Genomic DNA, 23707 nt, shown 5'->3' on the forward strand with positions numbered 1-23707 from the left:
GCCAGGATGGATCAGGAGAAAAATGTGGTGCAGAACTCAAATTCACATAAAAAGATCAGACTTAATGGTCTGACAGACTGGAGGAACCCCAGAAGACATGGCCCCCAGACTCTATTAACCCAGAACTAAAACTATTCCCGAGGCCAACTCTTCAGACAAAGACTAGACTGGACTATAAAACATAAAATAATACTCATAAAGAGTGTGCTTCTTAGTTGAAGTAGATACACGAGACTAAATGGGCAGCTCCTGTCTGGAGATGAGATGAGAAGGCAGAAAGGGACAGGAGCTGGTTGAATGGGCACAGGAAACCCAGGGTGGAAAGGAGGAGTGTGCTGTCACAGTATAGGGAAAGCAACTAGGGTCACATAACAATATGTGTATAATTTTTTTTTATGAGAAACTAACTTGAGCTGTAAACTTTCACCTAAAGCACAATTTAAAAAAAGAAGGAAAAAAAACCCATTGTCGAGTCGATTCCGACTCATAACAACCCTACAGAACAGAGTAGAACTGCCCCCCAGGGTTTCCAGCGCTGTAATCTTTACGGAAGCACCCTGCCACATCTTTCTCCCGTGGAGCTGCTAGTGGATTCAAACTGCTGACCTTTCGGTTAGCAGCTCAGTTCTTAACTACTGCACCACCAGGTCTCCTGAGTAAGTGGAGAACCAGGATACAAATCCGAGTCTGTGCAAACCCGCAGCCAGTTCTCTCTGCCATATGCCCGTTGGTCTCCCGTCCCAGCAGAAACCCAGAGGGGCAGTTACGTCTGTTCTTGATTGTTAAAAAAAAAGGAAAATAAATCACTTAATGGAAGAAAAAAAAAAAAAAAAAAAAAAGAAGTATCTATTAACGGACTGAACACCAAATCTTTCTTGCTCTGTTTGATGGGATTACAGCCTAGAAAACCCTATGAGGAAGTTCTACTATGTCACATAGGGTCTCTATGAGTTGGAATCAACTTAAAAAAAAAAAGATCACAGCCAAGAAAACCCTACGGGGTATTTCTACTCTGTCACATGGGGTTGCTATGAGTTGATGTCAGCTCCAAAGCACCTACAACAATAACAAGTTTCCATATATGTAAAGGAAATGTATGTGAGTGTGTGTGGATATTAGAAAAAAGTCTGGAAGGGCATAGAGAAAATGTGAGGAGTAGTTATGTCTGATTCAGGGTATTTTTTCACTTTCTTTAAATCTTTCTGTAATATCTGAATTTTTAAAAAGCTAGCATGTATTGAGTTTGTGATTTAAATAATAAAGCAGTTTCCACTTTGAAACAAAACAGTGTTTGCAGCCCCAGCCCATCCATCCCTGCACCTCGGCTCAAGGAGTGGTGGCCTCCAGCAAGGATGTCACTGTGGAGCTTCTGTCCTACAGGCCCGAGGAGACTCCATGGCCAGGAGACCAAGGGCTCGTGTACTCAGGGAGCAATGTAGGGACTCTGGCCCAGTGGGGAGCAAGGCGGAGGATGCTGGGGCTGGAGGCGGGAGAGTCGGCTGGTCTGTGTCCCCAGGGAGGGTGGATCCTTTGTTCTTGGAAGAGGAGGCTCTGGGGCAGTCCCATGTTCTGGAAGGGCCCCACAGTACATGGGAGCTTCTGCAGCCAATCAGTTGTATAGCACCTTCGTAACTTCTGCCATATTCACTTCTCACTGGTTCTCTTCTCTACATTCTCTTCTCTTCTTTACATCCCAACATTACCTTAAGCTTAATTGTATTTAAAAAGGACTCTTTATATTGCTATCTTTAATGGAAAATCAGTATCATGTGCAATAAACAGGAGATAGCTCTGGAAGTAAAAACAATGAAAAACCATATTATTAAATTCTTACTAGATATTTCTGCCTGCTTAGGCCTGGAGCATGACGCTGCACTCCACTGCTCTTTCTCTTTCTCTCTCATTTTGTTAAAAGACAACAAAAGAGAGGAGGGTCCTGTCTCTTTCTCTGTCTCTATATATACATATTTATGTATGTGTATATACACACACACACATGCATATATACATAAATAGATATACGTATATATTAAATATGTATGTATCTAGAGATGTGTTAAAGATATATTTTTAAAAATCCAGTTGCTGTGGAGTTGATTTAAACTCATGGCGACCCCATGTGTGTCGGAGTAGAACTGCGCTCTATAGGGTTTTCAATGGCTGATTTTCTGGAAGTAGATTGCCAGGCCTTTCTTCCAAGGTGCCTCTGAGTAGACTCGTACCTCCACCCTTTTGTTTAGCAGCAAAGCATGTTAACCTTTGGTACCACCCAAGGTCTCCAAAGACATACTATCCATAGTCTAAGGTTATCTCCTTGCAGTCAGAAGGATTGAAGAAAATTGAAGGGAGTAGCTCTCTCACAGTGTGTCTTCTAAAATCACTACAAGTAGCTCATGTCCAACAGTGTGGGAACGTGCTGCTCAGTCACCCCAGACACAGAAGCGGCGTGGTGTGGTGTGATGTGCACCGGGAGGGAAGGGGAGGCCCGGGTTCTCACCCGAGCTCTGTGGGGACTGGGGCAAGTCATTTCCACAGCCTCAGACTGGGCTTGTCTTCTGTGGAATGAGGGGATTGGCCTGGGTGTTGGGTCAGGTCACTCCTCACTCCGCCCTCTGCACCAGAGAGGGGTTTGTCACAGCCAGGAGTAGATTATCCAATAAGCAAGGTAAGCACGGCTTCCTTGTGCTTACTTACTAATCTGTAGTGAACAATTTCACATTTTTTCACCACATCAAAGACTCTGCTTCTAGGTATGGCTGGCATTGTCTCTCTCCCAACCCCACAGTACCTTCCTACAGAATCAAAGCCTTTTCAAATTTACAGTCCCTGACGGGTGGATGACTCAATAAGCAAGGTAAGCACCGGCTTACTTGTGCTTACTCACTAATCTGTAGTGAACAGTTTTGCACAGGTTTCATGTTGATGTGGTATGGTGAAACCCGTTTGAAATAGTTCACTACAGTTTAGTAAGTAAGCACAAGTAAGTCTGTGCTTACCTTGCTTATTGGATACTCCATCCCTGGTCACAGCCCCTTCACGCCTGTTCTGGGGTCACCTTTTGGAAGGCAGCCCGTTGACTTTGTCAAGTCTGGTCAGCCTGTCTGCTTTGCACTTAGGTCTAGAGGAGTCAGAGCCGGAAAAATCAGGGACAGGTGGCAGAGGAGGTCTGCTCCCTGTCCTCAGATAGCTCCCACCAGTAAGCCCAGAGCAGAGCCCCAGGGCTGGGATGGAACTGTGAGCCAGGTGAAAACCCAAACCCATTGCCACCTATTCAATTCTGACTCAGCGTAGGACAGAGTAGAACTGCCCCACAGGGCTTCCAAGGCTGTAAATCCTTATGAAGCACACTGCCACATCTTTCTTGTGCGGAGCAGTTGGTGGATTAGAACCGCTGACCTTTCAGTTAGTAGCTGAGCGCTTTAACCACTGTGCCACCAGGGCTTCTCCATGAGCCAGGTGAAGCCCTGGCTTTTCTGCCTGGTGCAAAGCTCCAAGGAGGAGAATCAACTTCAAGCGAGCTGGACACTGAAGAATGAAGGGGAATTTGCCAGCGGGGGAAGAAAGGGTGTTCTAGGCAGAGGGAAAAGAATGTTCAATGTTGTTAATTGCCAGAGTCCGCTCCAACTCATAGTGACCCCATGACAACAGAACAGAACATTCCCCGGTCCTGCACTGTATTCATGAGTACCAGTATGTTTGAGTCCATTTTTGCGGCCACTGTGTATTCTGAGTGCCTTCCAGCCTAGGGGGCTCATCTTCCAGCATAATATCGGACAATATTCTGTTGTGATCCATAGGGTTTTTATTAGCTGATTTTCAGAAGTAGATTACCAGGCTTTTCTTCCTAGTTTTTCTTAGTCTGGAAGCTCTGCTGAAACTTGTCCACCATGGGTGACCCTGCTAGTATTTGAAATACCAGTGGCATAGCTTCCAGCATCACAGCAACACGCAAGCCACCACAGTATGACAAACTGAGAGGCAGAGTGGGAGGCGTGTCCAGAGACATGAAATTATTGAGGGTGGCTGGATGCTAGCAGGAGGGAATGTTCTCCACTCATGCCCTGAAGCCAACTTATAGTGACCCACAGGAGCTGATTAGTAAACTTCCAGGAATTTACACAGTTATTAAACACAGTCATTGTGGTGGGAGCCCTCATGGCAGTATTTACACCACAGAAATCGACGGATGTTACAAATCGGAGGTGGGGGGTAGGTGTTTGTTGTTTTTCCCAGAGAGTCAGTTCACCAGCACACCACTGATGTTCTCCCCTCACGTAGCTGGGTTTTCCCTGGAATAGTTTGGGCAGAAAAAACAATTTCCTTTTTCTAAACCTGCTCAGACTGGCCAGTGTTGGGAAGCCTCCGAGAAACGTCTGACACCGTCAAATCCCAGAGACCCATAACCCTGTACTCTACTCCTCAGGTCTTGGAGATGTCTTCTGAGAACCACCAGTTCTGTAACGATGAGGTAAGAGGCTCCAGGGGCTAGAACCCCCCGACAGCTACAGGAAGTGGAGCTTTCACGTGCAGGAGGAGTTGCTGTGACTCGTGGTACTCAAGCTCCTCAAATCCCCATGGCCTGACTTCCAAGCATCCAGATAACTTAAACCACCACCCCCTGTTCTTTATCCACAGATGCCCACCCTCCTCCACCGCCTATTTCCTCTCCAGGAGCAGAGACAGGATGCACAGAGCCATGTGCACTCTCCCTGTCCTCTAGCAGCCACGGCCCACACCTGGTGGTGGCAGGCACACAGGAAGGGTGCTGGCTGGGTCCCTGTTCTCTGATCTCAAAGCCCTCTTCTAACCCTCCAGTGTACTAACCAGACTTGTGCTAAGAGCTGGCGTGTGCGAAGAGCACTGGACTAGGAGTCACTTAGCCTAGGAGATGACCGCTTATGTATACAGGGGTCTGAAGCCCTGGGGACATTCCTCAGTAGGAGGGACTCCAGGTCTCCCCCCACCACCCATCCCTCTCTCTTCTCTAACCCCCTCGTGTGCAGTGCTACGTAGACGGGCCATATGGAACCTCCCCCCGTAGGATCTTTGCTCATCGGGGTGGGCAGCAGCATCACCCCCTTTGCCTCCATCCTGCAGAGTGTCATGTACAGGTGGGTGGACCATCCTGAGGGAAGCCCTCGCCTCCTTTTCTCCTCCTCCCTTCCTTCGTCCTTTCTCTCCTACACCTGTCTCCCTTCCTTCTCTCTCCCCTTTTCTCTCTTGCCTCTCCTCTCTTCCTCCCTCTTTCATGTCTCATCCCTCTCCTGCCTCATTGGGTGGGCTCTGCCACCCCAACTGCCCTCCCTGTCCCCTACGCTGTTCTCTGGGGTCTCACATTTGCCCCAAATTTGAAAGCCCCCTCCTCCTGCCTCCCCTCAGGCACCAGAAGAGAAAGCACATTTGCCCCAACTGCCAGCACTCCTGGATCAGAGGCGTCCAGGATGATGAGCTGAAACTCCACAAGGTGAGTGCTGCCTCCTCCAGGCAGGCCTCCAGATGTTCTCCCCTGAATACCTCCAAGAACAGAAGCCAGGCCCTCCTGTGGGGAGGCAGGGGAGAGAAGGAGGATCTCTTACCCACTGAGATCCTCTTACTGCCTACACTCCCCCCTCCCTCTTTCCCCACCATGCCCAGTGTTCTCCTGGCCTCCCTGTCAACACTCCCATCACCTCTGCGAGCCGTTCTTCATCTCATTAAAAGCAGTATAGCTTGAAAGTCAGGGAGCCTGGATTCCATTCTAGCCATGATGCTTACTATCCATGACCCCTTGGTTGTTTGGGAAGATGAAAACCATGCTTGCCTCTTAAAAATTCATTAACCTGCAAAAACAAAGCAAACAAATGATTGCCACCAAGAGTTGATCATGTAGAGGTCATGTGAAAGGGCTTCTTAAAAGAAAATTACTGTTTTTCTGGCAATCCTAAGCCAATATCTCAGAACACTGCTTGCTGTAAAAAGAGATTATTAGAGAAAATCCTGACCTGGGGGTCAGGAACCAGGGTCTGGTCCCATGCTGTGTGACCTGGGCAAGGCTCGTCACTTGTGTGAGCCTCAGATTTCTCCTCTGTTCAATGGGGGTGATGACATGTGCCCTGCTAACACCAGGGTGGTCAGGCTGGGGCCTGGGGACCACAGCTGTGAGCATGCCGTGAGTGAGGTGGACTCTGCCTCTGACTCCAAGGGCCTCTCTCCTAGGTGGACTTCATCTGGAATAACTGAGAGCAGCAGGCATTCGAGTGGTTTGTGAGCCTGCTGACCAGCCTGGAAATGGACCAGACCGAGGAGAATGAAGGTGGTAGGAGAGGGACGGGGCCTGAGGAGGGGGAGGCGGCAGGTGGAAATCAGGTTCTTCTTGAGGTGTTTCGATGATTCCTTTCTATCAAAAATGCTGTGTGTATGTGTATGTGTGTTCCCTCTAAAATGGAACATTTTGTGAAGTTTAAAAAATAGAGAGAAGAAAAATCATTTATCATCCCATCAGCTATCCAGATTGCTCCAGGTATTTTAAAGGATTGATTGCCTTCTATTTTTTTTTCATATTCACATTTTAACATAAAAATGTGTATCATTCATTTTTCTAATTTTTTTCATGCCTTTTTTTTAAATTCAAGGCGGTGAATTTGTTAAAACTTTAGCTTTCCAGGCTTCGCTCACAGCTTGCAAATCAGATTCTCTGGGAGCAGGGCCCAGGGACATATATTGTAACACGTTTCTCAGGTGACTCTGACTCACACTGTTTTTGTGGTGTTGTGTGTGTGTGTTTTATTGAAGCATAATTTACATACACTAAAATTCACTAATTTTAAGTGTATGTACAATGGTATTTTGACAAATATACACAGTCTCGTGACCACCACCACAGTTAAAATATAGAACCTTTCCATTACCTCAAAACATTCTCTATTCCGCTTTGCAGTCAACACCCCACCTGCGCTTCCCTCTGAAAACCATTGTTTCATATAATTTGTCCATTTTTCTAATTGTTTAAGGGGAGAGGGTAAATCTGGCTGTCCTTACTCCAACATAAATTTTAGAGCCCATAATGTATTAGTAGAGAAGAACATGTGAATAAACGTACGTATTTATTAAGTGTAAATGCTCAAACTTTTTTTCTGCTGGAGGGGCAGTCAAAAAGTTTGGAAACTGGTCTAAGAAAGATTAAATACCTTAGCTGTACTAAGTCTTTTACTGTTTGGTCCCTACTTTCATGCGTTCATCAAAAATGAATGTTTGAAAGAACGCCTGCCTTGAGTACTGTGCTCTTTTAAGAGCTATCTATATAGATCAACCTGACGACAACAGCTTGAAAGGTTAGATAGGAAACTTAGGGGGCAGTGAGTTTACGTTAATGGGGGAGCAACAGTTCAGAAAAGGAGGGTGCGAATGGTTGCACAACTCGAAGAACGTAATCAATGTCTCTAAATGGTACATGTAGAAACTGTTGAATTGGTGTATGTTCTGCTGTGTAGCTCCTCAACAACAACAGCAAAAAAATAAATTAAAAAGATGAATGTTTCAGTGCCCTCCTTCCAGCTCCTGCTGGTGTTGTATCTTACCCTCCAAGGGTTGTATCCTACCTTTTTTCCTAAACATTGTATGATAGACTGTTTCTCTGGCTTACGTCATAGTCTACATGGGACATCTTTGAGAAACACTGAGACTTGGCACTGTTTTAAAGTTCATCCCTTAAAGTCATGTTCTCTTTTGTTCTACTTATGAAATAACTTACACAAGGAGGCATGTCTCTAGATATGTCTCTAACTTCAAGAGAATCAGTGTGGTCTTTTATACTCGTTGAGTTCATTGGAACTAAATTGTCGTGAGTAAATTCAAATTCCTATGATAAACACAGTTTGCAAGTTCAAGTGATCAAACACACTTTTATATAAGAAACATTTAAACAGATGTCGTTTTCTATTACAAACATTCAAAGCTTTAAAGTATAAGTCAACAGTCTTCGGAAGATAACTATTAAACCTTAGACTCTTGCAGGAAAGCTCCTTGCCCATTTCTCGTAAAGAACATTTATAGCAAATATTTATATAGCGTTGAGTTTGTTCTAAATGTTTTTACATATGTTAATTCATCAGAAACTCAATTTCAGGATGACAAGCTAGAGGAAAAGTTTAGATTTAATTTAAATAGTCTAGTTATTGACGTGTAAATATTTGCTGTTTGCTTCTTCCTAATCTATGTAAACAAAGGGCAACGGGGGACCCACTGCTTTACCTTCTCAAAGCCACTTGAGTCAACAACTTTCTGGCATCGGGTTTCCATCAAGTTTTCTCATTAACTGCAGCTGAAGCTTAGGGCCTCTGATTTCAACTTTATTTATACAGCAAAGTTTGAATTAAAGAATGTGTGGTTTATAATTTTTAAATGTTGAGAGCTTAAGCTTGAATCATTCTGTTTGAGTTTGAATCTTTACTCAATCCCTTAGTAGTTATAGAACCGTGGGCACGTTACTTAACCACTTGGCCTTAAGTTCTTCATCTGAAAAATATGGATGCTAATAGTACCCCCCTCATGGTAGTGTTGTGAGGATTACATGAAATATCACCTGTAGAGCATTGAGAACAGTGCCTGGAGCATAACAACTGCTCGATGCATTTGCCATGGTCATAGTGGTACAGTAGTAATGATAGGAGCAGCATTTAATGACTCATCTGAGGATATAGTTAGTGGTTATGCCATAAATTAGTTAACCAACTTTCTATTATTGGACATTTTGTGTATTCCTAATTCTCCCCTTTATAAATAACACTGTAATTAATATGTTTGTCACATAGTTGTTTCCTTCTTTTGGATAATTTCCTTAGTATATCATACTAAACTGACGAAAACAAAAACCAAACCAGTTGCCATCATGTCGACTCAGACTCACGGTGACCCCATGTGTGTCAGAGTAGAACTGTGCTCCATAGGGTTTTCAGTGGCTAAGTTTTTGGAAGTAGATCTCCAGGCCTTTCTTCCGAGGCATCTCTGGGTGGACTCGAACTGCCAACCTTTCAGTTAGCAGCCACATGCATTAACTGTTTGCACCACCCAGGGACTCCTATTCCATAACTACACAGCTATAAATACTATAAAATTGTGCTGCTGCAAAATGAAGTACAGCTGATATTTATGAGTGCTCTCAAATGAAAAGGCTTTCTGTTTTGAATACAATACTCAACTCTGATATCCTAATGTTTTGGTAAACTGTGGCTAAAAGCTGCTATCGAGGTTCAGTGCCTCCCCCTCCTGCCACCCCCCAGGCCGCTTCCTGGAGCTGCACACGTACATGACCTCAGCGCTGGGCAAGAATGACATGAAGGCCATTGGCCTGCAGATGGCCCTTGACCTCCTGGCCAAGAAGGAGAAGAAGGACTCCGTCACGGGGCTGCAGACGTGGACCCAGGCTGGACGGCCTGACTGGAGCAAGGTAAGGGCCAGCGGAGCCCCCACACCTGCAGGGACCAGTGACTGCTGAGACCTTAGGCAGTGACTGGGCAGATTAGGGCTGTCAGCCAGGAGCAAAGATGAGGCTGGCATCCTGAGTCCAGCTAGGGACCTCAGGGCTGGAACGGGAGGCAGCAACCTACGTTCTGGCTCCATCACTAGTTTATTCCATCATAAGCCTCAGATTCGCCAGCTTTTCAGAGAGGAAGTTTAGACTATCTGACCTCCAAGGCCTCTCCCTGACTCCCTACAAACCAGAGTGAGAAGGTCAGAGTGAACAGGGTCCTGGAAGCATCAAGTCTTATCCCTTCATGTTACTAATGAGGAAACTGAGGCCCAGAGACGTGAAATGGTTTGCAGTCTTTCTACTTTATTTCTCAGAATAATTTATTAGTACTTTTTCTTTCCTGAGCACTCAGCAGATGGGGTGTAGAGTTTGCATGAAGTGGCCCAGAACATACTGCTTTTAAAATGGCTGTGGATAAGCCATGCCTAGGCAGTGAGAGCTGAGGGGGAAAAGGGTTATCAGTGGTGCTTGGGCATCAAAGAGGATTTTGAGAAAAACACAGTTCTTAAGCAGAGTTTGGGGTGAAAAAAAAGGATCCTCACTAGGGAGGGAAAAAAGGACTGATTTTGGGAAAGAGACATTTAAATTGTGGCACCTGGCCAGCCCTGAGGACTAGTAGGAGGTGCGGGCAGTCTGGGTTGAATATGACAGGCCTGGCTTCTGGAACACCCTGTGAACATCTCTATCCTTGCATGCCAACTCCCCACCTGTGTTAGTGGGTGTCTCCCCACAGGCATAGCCCCTTAGGTGGGGGGCCTGGGTCTCACTTATCTCTGGCTCCAGCCCTCACCAAGGGTTCTAGGTCAAGTTATGTGTTGAGGTAATGTCTTCTATATGAATGGTTGAGTGTTGAAATCTCTGCTCTAAAGCCAATCAGCTGTGCCATGGAGTACGCCAACCTCCTCTGTAAGATGGGGAAGGCCATCCCTGCTGACTCTCCTGTCTCATGGGTCTTTGTTATGTTGTTGACTTCAGCTGGGCGGGTCAGCAACGAGGTCAGCAGTCTCACCTCTCCTCCCTTTCTGCTCTCCCTCCAACCCATGGACTCTAGGTGTTCCAGAAAGTGGCCTCTGAGAAGAAGGGCAAGGTACAGGTCTTCTTCTGTGGTTCCCCAGCTCTGGCCAAGGTACTCAAATGCCATTGTGAGCAGTTCAACTTCAAATTCTTTCAGGAGAACTTTTAGTTCCACCTGTAGGAGCTCTGCCCAGACCCACACCGTGGGTCAGCTTGGGAAACCATGGGATCATCAACTGGTGCCTCCTATTGTAATGGTGGAGTCCCTGGGTAGTACAGATGGTTAACACACTTGGCTGCTAACCGAAAGGTTAAAGGTTCAAGTACACCCAGAGGCGCCTTGGTAGGAAGAACTACACCTGAAAAACCAACCACTGAGAACCCTATGGGGTGCAGTTCTACACTGACACCCATGAGGTCACCATGAGTCCGAATCAACTTGACAGCCACTGGTTATTGTAATGGTAAAAGTGCCCAGACAGGGACTAGGCTCGGGTGATCCACCTGCCAGGACAAAGCCCAGGGACCACCTACTCCTGCTCAACACGTTAGAATGGGGGAACTTGAGGGGCAGATTAATTTCCTTCAGAACCCAAGGAAAACGGAAATACCTGGCTTGGCCACTGTGCATTCTGGGACTTCAGCACTGGCCATGTATGACTGTGAAGCTGACGATACCAAAGGCTGGTGACTGGAGGGTGTGTGATGGGGTTGGGAGAGAACAACTTCTCCTCCAGAAGTCCTCTGGGGGGAAGGTCCCCTACAGCATATGTCCCCAGTCCTGCCTAGTCATCATAACCACTAGGGAGATTTCCCCTGACATTTCATTATGAATTTTTCAAACATGCAAAAAGTTAAAAGAATTGTATAGTGAACAGTGTTACCCACCTCCTAGTTCCTCGTTTAACATTTTGCTCTACGTATTTGCTTTATTGCATGTTATCCATCTATCCCTCTCTCTAGCCATTTGTGAGGTCATCTTATTTTTCTGATGCATTTCAAAGTAAGATATCAGCATACTTCGCCATGCAGGTGAGCTTTTTTTAAATGCAGCGTACTGGATCCCACTCCCAGAAATTTAGATTCCAAAGATCTGGGGATGAGACCTGGACTATGTATTTTCTCCAAAATCCATTCCCATAGACAGGGACAAACAACGTATTTTCATATTCAGTCTACTTGGACCAACAATCAGCACTGATGCAAGCAGCAGTCAAGAACTCAAATGATGCATTGCATTGGGCAAGTCTGTGGCAAAAGACCTCTTTAAAATATTAAAAAGGAAAGACATCACTTTGATGACTAAGCTGCGCCTGACCCAAACCATGGTCTTTTCAGTCGCCTCATATGCATGCGAAAGCTGGACAATGAAAAAGGAAGACTAAAGAAGAACTGATGAATTTGAATTGTGGTGTTGGTGAAAAATATTAACTATAGCATGGACTACCAGAAGAAGGAACACATCTGTGTTGGAGAAAGTACAGCCAGAATGCTCCTTAGAGGCAAGGATGGTGAGACTTCATCTCTCACTTACTTTGGACACATCATCAGGAGGGACCAATCACTGGAGAAGGACACCATGCTTGGCAAAGTAGAAGGTCATCAAAAAAGAAGGAGACCCTCTATGAGACGGATTGACTCAACGGCTCCTAACAACAATAGCTCTGTGGCTTTGTCTTCCCACCTCTATCCGTGTCTCTCTTTGTCTCTGTATCTCTTCGTCTCTCTCTTTCCTAGATGTGTCCCTCAATGTCCCTCCATTGCTCTGCACAGCATTCTCTTGGTGTGTGTCTCTGTGGGGTCAAGGAAAGGCTGCGTGCTTAGGAATCAAACAGGCTGAGACTCAAGCGCAGCTCCCCATGCACCAGCTGTATGGCCCTGACAGCCTCTCCAAGTCTGTTTTGTCATCTTTAAGGTGGAACTGTTGCCATCCACTGGTCACAATTGTTGTGAGGTCAAAATGAGACACCATGATAAGTGTTCAGGACATTCATCTTCTTTCCATATGTGGCTCTTTATTGCTCCAGGCATTGGTGTCTCTGCATCTTCTCTTTATGTGGTGACTGTATCTGGACCTATCTCTCTATCTCTGTGTTCCAGCCTCGCTTTGCATCTGTCACTGTCTGGGTGGGAGTGGATGGCAGGGACAGCAAACGCAAAAGGTCTCTCAGGGGCAGTTTGGGGAGGGAAGAGCCCTGGGCTGAGGGAGCCAGGTGGGAGGGCTGATCTCACCCCCGGGGATCTGAGCTAGTGGATCTGAGCTAAGCGTTTTCCCTGTCCCCACACACAAGCCCCTGTGAACCCCACATTTTCTAGGCATCTTCCACCTTGTAGTCAGCATTGGTATGTTCTCCCTCTTCCGGGGCAATGAAAAACACTCCTCCCCCAGACTGCAGCCAGGTTGCTGGAGAGAAGCAGCCTAGGTGGAGCCAGAGCCAACCACTTTCCAATGGAAGTGTAGTTTGTAACTTTCTTTTCCATGGGTTGGAAGTCCACGGGGGAGAATAAGCGAAGAAGCTGTGTGGTAACCATGACGATGACACCCTCAATAGGGGTGAGAGTCTAAGGTGAGGGTGGGGGTCCAGCACATGAGGGAGATGATGTGCAGAGGTGAAGGAGTGGACCTATGGAGGAATCCTGGGGATGAGAGTGTAACAAAGTTGGTGGGAAAAGTTCTCTTCAAAGAGAAGCAATGAGAAGAGAGGGTGGTGGATGAAGAAGCTGAAAAGGGCTCTAGGGAACAGGGCAAAACACACAGTGAGAGAGCAGACAGAAGCCTGCAAAGGGACATTGTATTCCAATGCTTGGAGGAACAGGAGGAAGAATAGCTGGGGAAGAGAGGGGCTACTTGCCAGCCTTGTGGTGAAGGAAGTAGTGGGCAGAAAGGAGGGGAACTAGCTCTATTGAGCCTCTGTGGGTCTGGGGAAGGAGCCCTGGTGGCGCAATGGTTAAGCTCTCATCTGCTAACCAAAAAGTTGATGGTTCAAACTCACCAGTGGCTGAGAAAAGACCTGGTAATATGCTGCTGTAAAGTTTACAACCTAGAAAACCCTCTGGGGCGGTTCTACTATGCCCTATAAGGTCGCTAGAAGTCCGATCACCTTGATGGCACACAACAACATGTGTCTGGAAAAGGAGCCCTGGTGGCGCAATGGTTAAGCGCTCGGCTGCTGTCCGAGAGGTTGATGGTTCGAACGCACCCAGCAGCTCTGTGGGAGAGAAGACCTGGGGATCTGCTCCCATAAAGATTACAGCCTAGAAAACTCTATGGGGCAGTTGTACTCTGTAACACATGGGGTAACCATGAGTCAGAACTGACTCAGTGGGAACAGGTTTTATGGGTCTGGGGATTAGCATATCTGGGAGACCTTTTGTTGGGGACCCTTCTGCACACCATCATGTTTACTTTTTAACATGCCTAGGGTAGGCACTCACCTCACAAGGGGAACTCAGAGAAGTTAAGTGACTAGCCTGAGGCCACACAGTCTTGGAACCCATTTCCTTCATCAGGCTTGGGAATCTTGAAAATAACCCGCCACTCTCTGAAGCATAGAGGTAAACTAAAGCGGGTGTCCGGACTTAGAGCTAGAGCATGGAAAGAGGGCGGACCCAGATGATTCGGAAACTGAGCAGAGCAGAGTCTGTTTAGCACTAGATTTCTCTCTCCCTCTCTCTCCATCTCTCCTTCTCTCTCTCGCCCTCTCTCCCTCTCCATCTCTTTCTTTCTCTTCCTCTCTCCTACTCTTCCCCTCCTCTCTCTCTCTCTCTCACACATCATCATTTTACATCTCGTCCAGCCCCTGTCCTGCGACCTCCCTAACAAGCTTGAACTCCAGACCTCAATCCTCTCACCCTCTCATGATGGATTTCCACCAGTCTCTCCCTCACATATACCAACAGCCACCTGTTCCTGTAGAATGCTGTATTATACAGTGGGTAGGAGCAGGTGGAAGAATTAGAATGTAAGATTCTAAAATGCACGTTTGACTTCTGGCCGCGTACCTGTGTCAAAGGTTTTCTCTCTGGACATACTCCAGATGTTCACGAGGGGGCGCTGCAGCCTCAGCGAGGAGGGCTTTTTTGTTGCTTTTTTTTCTGGGAAGTGACAGCGAATCAAAGGAAAGGGGCAGAGAAGACCGCACCCAATTCCAAAGCTGCCCACTCAGGCCAGCACCCCCAGGCTCAGTCTCAGGCAGAACTGTGGAATCATAGAGCTCATTTTCAAGATTAGAGTTTCTCTGGCTGCCAGCTCTACACCCCAACACACAAATCTGCACATTTGAACACGCATGTGCACGTACACATGCACGCACAAACATACACATGCTCCTGCCTCCCTGGGACCCAGGGTCTAGGTTCTGGGCTTCCCTCTTTCTCTTTCCAGCAGAATGTCCATTTCAAGGTCCAGCTGAACTGAACAGGCCTGGCTGGGGAGAGTTCCACAGGTCCTGGCTTTGCCCAGGTGGACATCTTATCTTAGGTGGCAGGATAAAAAGTGTGGGTGTACAGAACACTGGCTTGGTCCGTCTGGAGGTCTCCCAGATGTCCAGATGGGCGTCATCCTGCCGTCAGCAAGAAACAAATGCGTCCATGTGGCTGGATGACTTCTCTACTTCTCACCCAGATGTTGGTGATGCCATAGACACATCTGGGCCCGAGACAGATAAGGCCGACACACACGAAGGGAACAGAGAGGAACACAGGCTAACCACAGATGCAGGACGGATTGCCAGTGTGTGCCTGTCCTCCCCTGCTTGTAAGCTCCCCAAGGTCCGAGGGCCCGGAATCCAGCACAGAGAGATGGGAGTAGACCTGAGCTGGATATTGCTTTTCTCCAGAAAGGAGATTATTTAAATGGAACAATCCTTGGGAATCGACTCTACAGCAACTGGTTTTGTTTTTTGCTTTTTATCCTTGGAAAGTGAGTCCCTGGGTGGTGCAAACGGTTAACATGCTTGGCTGCCAACCAAAAGGTTGGTGGTTTGAGTCCACTCAGAGGCACCTTGGAAGAAAGGCCTGGTGATCTACTTCTGAAAAGTCAGCCATTGAAAACCCTGTGGAGCACAGTTCTACTCTGACACGTGTGGGGTCGCCATGAGTCGGAGTCAATTCCACTGGCAACTGGTTTACTGGATCCTTGAGACAGGTGTCCTGCATATAAAAAGGATTGGGTAATCACTTGTAATTTGGGAACAGAAGCGCAGACACCAAGTCACTGAATCACTTTGCCAGGCTCCACAGCACCATTCTGGTGTGAGGACAGCGCCGGCAGACAGAAGGCATTAGTGAGACGAGCAATTCGACAGGGCCCCATGAGCAGCTCAAGTTAATACACTGGCAGCTGACGGGCAGCCGTGGGAGGGGAGGGTGACGTGGGCCATAATGAGAAGTGTCACCAGTCTTCCAGGTAGACAAGGTCGAGGTTAGGGAAGAGATTAGAGGCACTGCCCGAGGCTGGCTGTGGGCAGACACCTTAGGAATGTGTAGTGGATAAGCCTTTGCACTCTGGAAGTCAGGGCTCCGGGCTCTACACTTGCCTCTACAGTCAGCTGTGTGACCTTGGATATGCCGCTTAACCTCTCTGAGCTCTCACTTCCTCCTCTATAAAATGAACAGATTGAAGATGTATGTGTTTAAACTCTTGTATATGCATAGTCAGTCTCTAAAAGGATACCCAAAAATATATTTATTTTATCTGTTTGCTCTGGGGACTGGGAACAGAGGGGCAAGAAGGGAAGGAGGATTTTTTTTTCTTTTTCACGTATCTATAAAGTTTGAAGTTGTTATGCTGAACATGTATTAGCTGTATAGCTTTATTTTTAGAAGAATTTCAAAATAAAGTTAGGTAAAAGAAAAAAAAAATAGTACCAAGTGTTTGATATGATTTTATTTGTGTGAAAAAATCCAAAACAATGTCTATGTATCATGTGGGAATAAATAGATAGAAATACCCAGAAAGAGGATTGGAAGGATACACACCAAATAGTTTACAAGAGTTAACTATGGAGGAGGCAGAGGAGGACTTGAACATTTTTCCTCTTGTCTATTTCATGTACTCATGTATCAGCTGTTTGAAGTTTCATGGTATATAATTTTTATACCCTGCACTTTATGTATTACTGTGTGGTGCTTTACTGTATGTACCATTTTACCTACCTACTCATGTATGACTTGTGTAATTTTCTAAAAAAGAATCAGACAAAATGGGAAGATCATCTGAGATGGCATCTAAGATCCCTGATACTGCTTGGTTCTCGTGTAGAAGTGTTTCGGGCCACCTTGGCAGTGGGGCCGGCCCCTGGGCTGAGCTGCAGGGGTGGATTGAGGAGACTGGACTTGCTCCTGACCACTTCCCATAAATGAGGTTACTACAGCGGCCAGGTTCAATATACAAATGTGCCAGTCCTGGACCTTCTCAGCATTAAACTACAAGGCTCCTTCAGGGCCATAGGCTTGTCCAGGTAGGCCACAGAGGCTGTGGGCATACAGGTGAAATTGTGTGCACGGGGCTGGCCCAGCACAGCCCAGCCTCACATCCACATGCCTCAGGACACGCTGTCTCTACTAAACAAATACTCGTATTAACCAGCCTTCCTGACAGATTGATGCATCTTTTTATGACCTGTCTTTACAATATGATGACTCTCTCCTTTTAAAAATACGATTAATTCAGACAAGACGTTTATTTTATGGGGAAATCCATCCCAGGGGGGAAAACGCTGAAGCCAAGTGGTAGTGGCAGAGATGGCTGGAAGGAGCCATGATTCTCAAGGAAGCTTTCAGCCTCCCAACCTTAGCCATTCTCCACTGGCTCCAAACAGGCTGCCCTGATCCTACCCAGGGACAAATGCAGACCAACTTGAGTCATCCTAGTGGTATGAGTGCAGCCTGCTAGAGAAAAGCAAAATAAAGAAAAGTAGGTAGTGAGTTGTTAGTATGACAAGGTAGAAAAGGGGGGCATTTTTTCGCAAAAGAAAAACGTCTGAGAGTCACTCAAATTTGGCTAGATAAGAATTTAATCATACAGTTTAAGTTTATCTTGAAATAATCCTGAAGAATGTTCAAGGGCAATGAATGATTTGTTTCTGTATCCAGTGACTGGAATGGTGCTACCACCTAGTAGGTGCTTGGCCCAAGCCCAAGCCCATTGCCGTTGAGTCGATTCCAACTCATAGTGACCCTACAGGACAGAGTAGAACTGCCCCACAGGGTTTCCAAGGAGCAACTGGTGGATTCGAACTGCCAACCTTTTGGCTAGCAGCCGAGTTCTTAACCACTGTGCCACCAGGGCTCCCAAGGTGCTTGGCAGTGTCTTACAAATGTTTCTGCTGCTATGACCCCTCTTTCAGCTGGGGGTCCGGAAGGTACCTCTGACTTCTCTATCACCCACATCTTCTTCCTTCAGCCAACATACCCTGTCCAACAACATTCATGCCCAGTCAACATGACATTCTAACTGTTTCTTAAATCCATTCCCTTCCCCATTGGCCCTGCCTTGGTTCAGCCCTTGATTCGCTTTTTGCCTGGACTCTTGCAGCAGCCTGCTGACTGGTCTTTCTTCTCCAACCTCTCCCAGCTCTAATCCACCTTCCAACAGTTGCAGATCTGATCACTCCCCCTCCTATTTGGTGACTCCCCTGTTGCGGTCACCAATCTTCTACATCTGGCACACAAGGCTTCTCCCACATACACACTCGACTAAGATCTATGATTATTATTAAAAAAACCAAACCTGTTGCTGTTGAGTTGATTCCTATTCAGTTGACCCCATGTGTGTTAGAGTAAAATTGTGCTGATTTTTTGGAAGTAGATCTCCATCCATGTCTTGCTTCCGAGGCACCTCTGGGTGGACTCAAACCTCCAATCTTTTGGTTAGCATCTGAGCACTTAACCATTTGCACCACCCAGGGACTCCATGATTATTATCACAACCGGTATTATTGCCTGGCCCTTGCCTATCTTTTGTGTCTTGCTGGTGGCACCGTGGTTAAGAGGTTGGCTGCTAACCAAAAGGATGGCAGTTCAAATCCACCAGCTGCTCTTTGGATACCCTGTGGAGCAGTTCTACTTTGTCCTGTAGGGTCGCTATGGGTAGGAATAGACTCGATGGCAATGGGTTTGATTTTTTTTTTTTTTTAAATATCTCTCTCATCCTTCATTCTCTAAAAATACCATATACCTGGAATCCCCCCACTCCCAGGACACCATGCAGTTTCACCTCTTCAAGCCTTTGCCCCTGCAGTCCCCAGCATTTGGAGCACCCTCTCACCTGCAGATGAAGATTTCAGAACACCTTGGCATCAACCTGTCTATGAAGACTTCCTTGACAGTCCCTCCCATGGCAAAATCAACAGCTTTTCTGTATGACGGCATCATACCTACTTCTACCAGAGCATGTATCCCTGGTATTATGGCCGCCTGTTTACTCGTCTGTGAACTCCTTGATGGCAGGCTCAGGGTCTTATTCGTCTTTGTCTCCCCATTGCCTGGCACATAGTAGGTGAGCAGACGTGACTCACTTGAAATTCCATCTCTTCTTCCCCTCCCTAGCTTCTCTGTGGCTCCCCTTCAAGGCTGAGAAAACTCCAGCACCCCTGCAGGCAGGCAGGACCAGCCTTACATGGGATAGAGTAGGTAGCTGCCTTGAAGGTGGGACTTCAGCGGCCCTAGAAAGATTCCCCGCTGCCCAGCCCCCATACCTCCCTTTCGGAGTGGCAGTGCCTTTTCTTCTACAGCCAGAGAGCTGGTTTAATATGAAACCATAATGGTAAAGGTAAAGAGCCCTGGTGGTGCAGTGGTTAAACGTTTGGCTGCTAACTGAAAGGTTGGTGATTTGAACCCACCCAACAGCTCCACAGGAGAAAGACCTGGTGATCTGCTCCAGTAAAGATTACAGTTAAGAGAACCCTATGGGGCAGTTCTACTCTGTCACATGAGGTCCCTATGAGTTGGCATCTACTTGATGGGCACCTAACAACAACAGTGATAGAGGTGCACTCTGCCTTCAAGTCTCACCGCGGTGGGAGAGGCTGGTAACAGAGCTGTCCTCTAGCTTCCTTGGTAAAATGGGGAGGTGGGGCTTGTGCTCCTTGTACCTCCGTGTCACCTCTTCTTCCTCTTCCTAATTCTTCTTCCTCTTCCTTCATCTAACTCAAAAGAGATGAATGGCTTAGAGAGAGCGAATAAATCAGAAACAGGGAAAGCAAAAAAAAAAAAAAAAGAGGGTAATTTTGCCAAGTTATTATTCAAAGGAGCTCTCCGGGACCAAGAGCCAGAGCGGCCCATCAATCACCCCACAGAGCCCTGGGTGGATGGGGGAGTGGCGGTGGGGTGGCTGTGACTGGCTCTGGGCAGGAGCAGCCAGGCAGGAGCCTGGGGCCTTCAGCCAGCCACCGCGGAGGGAGGGAGGCCAGAGGGATGCTGAGAGGGAACAGTGAGCCCAAAGGCCCGAGGCCAGCTCTGTGAAAGCACCCCATCCAGGTAGGAAGCAGAGGGACAGTAGCGGGGCAGGGGCTCAGGCCTGGAGCCTGCGCTGCCCTGCTGCCTTCCCTAAGCCTTTGCTACCCTGAAGAGAAGCAACCCCTGCCTCCTCTGGCTGGATGGGGAGGCCAAGTCACACTCGTCCCTGCCTCTCAGGGCTTAGCCCGGTGACTGCTTCTGGAATGAATAAATGAAGGGATGAATGAATAACAAAATTCTTACAGCACCCTGGTTGTTTCTCTTTTGTGTTTTTTATTACCTTATACCTTACTTTGTCCCTGCTTGTTAAATTGTTATCTATTTGGGGGCAAGTGCTGGCTCTGATTCCCCTCTGCTCACAAGTTGTGCACATAGGAGGCCCTAGAAAAATAAGTGTGGAAGGAGGGAGAGAGGGAGGGAAGGGCAGAGTCCTCTGATGGCATCAGAGCCACAGTCCAGCTCCTGGGTCCCGCTAAGCCGCTACCTGGGAGGTTGTTGGCCCCCAGGCGCTGCGTTAGAGCACATTGTGGAGCTGTTAAGTGGACAGGTTTGTTGAACTCCTATCGTTCTAGGTGCTGGGGTTCATCAGTGGACTGAAGAGTCAAGGTCCCTGCTCTCAGTTTCCTCATCTGTAAAATGGGGCTGGTAGTAATAATTAGATAGGGTAATGATAAGTATTAAACGAGTTATTGTATGTGAAGTGCTTAAACAGTGCTGTCATGTAGTAAGTTTCAATAATTATTGGTTATCATCATCATTATTATTATTACATTCTATGGAGGTACAGGCAATAAACAAAATAAGCAAATGGATAAGCAATGAAATCCCAGAGAGTAGGTGTTACGAGAGGGGTCAGTGGTGGTCAGTGGTAGAACCCTTGCCTTCTGTGCGTTTGCTTTGCTAAAAGAGGGGGACTCGAAGCACTTACTGATGAAGATCAAAGACTACAGCCTTCGGTGTGAATTATATCTCAGCATAAAGAAAACAAAATTCCTCACAACTGGACTAATTAGCAGCATCATGATAAACAGAGAAAAGATTGAAGTCGTCAAGAGTTTCATTTTACTTGGATCCACAATCAACACCCATGGAAGCAGCAGTCAAGAAATCAAACTATGCATTGCATTGGGCAAATCTGCTGCAAAAGACCTCCTTAAAGTTTTAAGAAGCGAAGATGTCACCATGAAGACTAAGGTGCGCCTGACCCAAGCCGTGGTATTTTCAATCACCTCATATGCATGTGAAAGCTGGACAGTGAATAAGGAAGACCAAAGATGAATTGACGCCTTTGAGTTGTAGTGTTGGTGAAGAATATTGAATATACCATGGTTTGCCAAACAAATCTGTCTTGGAAGAAGTATAGCCAGAAAGCTCTTCAGAAGGGAGGATGAGACTTCGTCTCACATATTTTGGACATGGTATCAGGAGGGACTAGTCCCTGGAGAAAGACAACTTGCTTAGTAAAGCAGAGGGGCAGCAAAAACCAGGAAGACCCTCAATGAGATGGAATGACATAGTGGCTGCAACAATGGCCTCCAGCATAACAATTGTGAGGATGGCGCAGGGCCGGGCAGTGTTTCGTTCTGTTGTACATAGGGTCAATATGAATCGGAACCGACTCAGCACCTAACAATAACAACAATGTGGGAGAACAAACCAAACTAGTTGACCTTGAGTCAGTTCCTACTCATGATGACCCAATGTGTTACAGAGTAGATCTGTACTCTATTAGGTGTCCCAGGTTTGATTCCTGCCCAATGCACCTCAAGTGCAGCCACTACTCATCCGTTAGTAGAGGTTTGTGTGTTGCTATGATGCTGAACAGGTTTCAGCGGAGCTTCCAGACTAAGACAGACTAGGAAGAAAGGGCTGGCAATCTACTTCTGAAAATTAGCCAGTGAAAACCCTAGGGATCACAATGGTCTGATCTGCAACTGATCATGGGGATAATCCAGGGTTGGGCAGCTTTTCATTTTGTCTTGCATAGGGTCTCCATGAGTCAGGGGCTGACTCAGCAGCAGCTAACCACAATAAAGTGCTATGAGAAAAATAAAACCGAGTGAAGTGACAGAGAGTAACTGTGGGGGAAGGGAGAATGCATTTCAGTGTAGGTGCTCAGGGAAGTGCCGGCTGAGGAGGTGCTGTCAGAACTGAGATTTGCCAGCCACGTGGCCATTCCACTCTGGAAGCAAAACATCCCAGGCTGAGGGAACAGCAGGAGCTAAGGCCTCAGGAATGGACTTGGTCTGATGCAGCGAGAGGGAGCTCAGTAGGAAATGAGATCAATGATGTAGGCAGAGCCCACCTCTGGTTGGGGTTGGAAGTCATGGTCAGGAGTTTGGACTTTGAGGTGGGACGGGAAGCCGTTGGAGGCTTCTAAGCAGGAAATGTGGCCTGAGGTGGAATTTCTCATTGGTACTTGGGGGAGCAATGCCCTGCCTGCCACAAGCTGCTTTTAGGAAGGGTGTAGATGTTCTGGTACTTTCCAGTGAGTCGTCTGTACTACACCCAGGCCACCCTGCTCACCACCAACCTCACCACTCCTTCCACACCCATTCAGCTCCCATGCCTTTACCATGCAGGGCCCTCTGCCCAGAAGCCTCTCCTCAAGCCCTCATTCCACCTCCTCGTGACGTTCTCCCCAACCAGTATTATAATGTCCTTGTTGTACACAGGTGTGTACTGGAGGCGCCCTCAGAGATCATCTGGTCCAACCTCTTTCCATAAGAGTGGAGACTTGCTCCCACCACCTGCGTCTCCTTTCACAGTTACAGAGTAGGGCTTGAGAATGCCAGCTCTTACTTGCAGCTGATGCCTTCCCGAGGCAGGATCTGCCTCAGCCTCTGTACACACCATCTCCATTTTCCCAGCTCTCCAGCCTTGACGACGTGAGAATGTGTTCTACAGAGGCAAGGCTGCTATTGAGTTGGGGCTTGAAGGTGACTTGAGTGGGTCTGCCCAGAGCATAAGGATGGATGGTGGCAAGAAATACAGAGGATGCCCCGCAGTTTGCATAACTTGCATGCCCCCCTCATCCCAACATGTCGACCACCAGACCCACACTCTTTCCATTTGTCTTCCCCAAACCCCAGCAGGTGCACCGAGAGCACACCAACAGCCCTCCATGTCCTTTCCCTGTGGAGAAGTGAGCAGAAGGGGTCTGGGACCCTCATCAGCAAGACTCCTGGTCTGCCCAAGCCTGCCTTTCCAAAGCCATGTGTCACCCTCCCCGCAGTACAGCTGTGCCGCCACCACCATCCTGGCTTCTACTCACGCCAGCAAGTTAGCAGTACCAGCACCCCACAGACTTCAAGTTCCCGGAGTTGTGTGATGTCAGGAAACCATGAAAATGCTTCTTGTTTCAATTCTCCACCCTGTAAAATGAGAGTGGTAATGCTACCCTGGTGGCGCAGTGGTTCAGCACTCGGCTACTAACCGAAAGGTCAGCAGTTAGAAACCCACCAGCTTCCACGGGAGAAAGATGCGGCAGTCTGATTCCGTAAAGATTTACAGCCTTGGAAACCCTATGGGGGCAGTTCTACTCTGTCCTATAAGGTCACTATGAGTTGGAATCGACAGCAATGGGTTTGGTCTTTTTGGTTTAATGCCTACTTCAGGAGTCCTTGGGTGGTGCAGTGGTTAAGCGCTCGACTATGCACACATGGGATTGCCAGGAGTCGGAATCTACTGGACAACAACTAATAACAACAAATGCCTACTTCACAA

At 47.2% G+C, this 23707-nt stretch overlaps 1 protein-coding gene across 1 annotated transcript in view; it reads left to right on the plus strand.

Moving 5' to 3' along the window:
* NOX5 (NADPH oxidase 5) overlaps positions 1-10691 on the plus strand; it is a 32762-nt gene extending 22071 nt beyond the window's left edge. Inside the window, 8 exon segments of the mRNA XM_004374698.1 lie at positions 748-767; positions 4424-4468; positions 5004-5047; positions 5049-5111; positions 5380-5464; positions 6196-6295; positions 9258-9424; positions 10560-10691. Of these exon segments, the coding sequence (XP_004374755.1) occupies positions 748-767; positions 4424-4468; positions 5004-5047; positions 5049-5111; positions 5380-5464; positions 6196-6295; positions 9258-9424; positions 10560-10691 (656 nt within the window).
* The last annotated feature ends 13016 nt before the right edge of the window (positions 10692-23707 follow it).

The sequence above is a fragment of the Trichechus manatus genome, unplaced genomic scaffold, assembly GCF_000243295.1.
Source record: "Trichechus manatus latirostris isolate Lorelei unplaced genomic scaffold, TriManLat1.0 scaffold00030, whole genome shotgun sequence".
NCBI classification, from domain to species: Eukaryota; Metazoa; Chordata; class Mammalia; order Sirenia; family Trichechidae; genus Trichechus; species Trichechus manatus.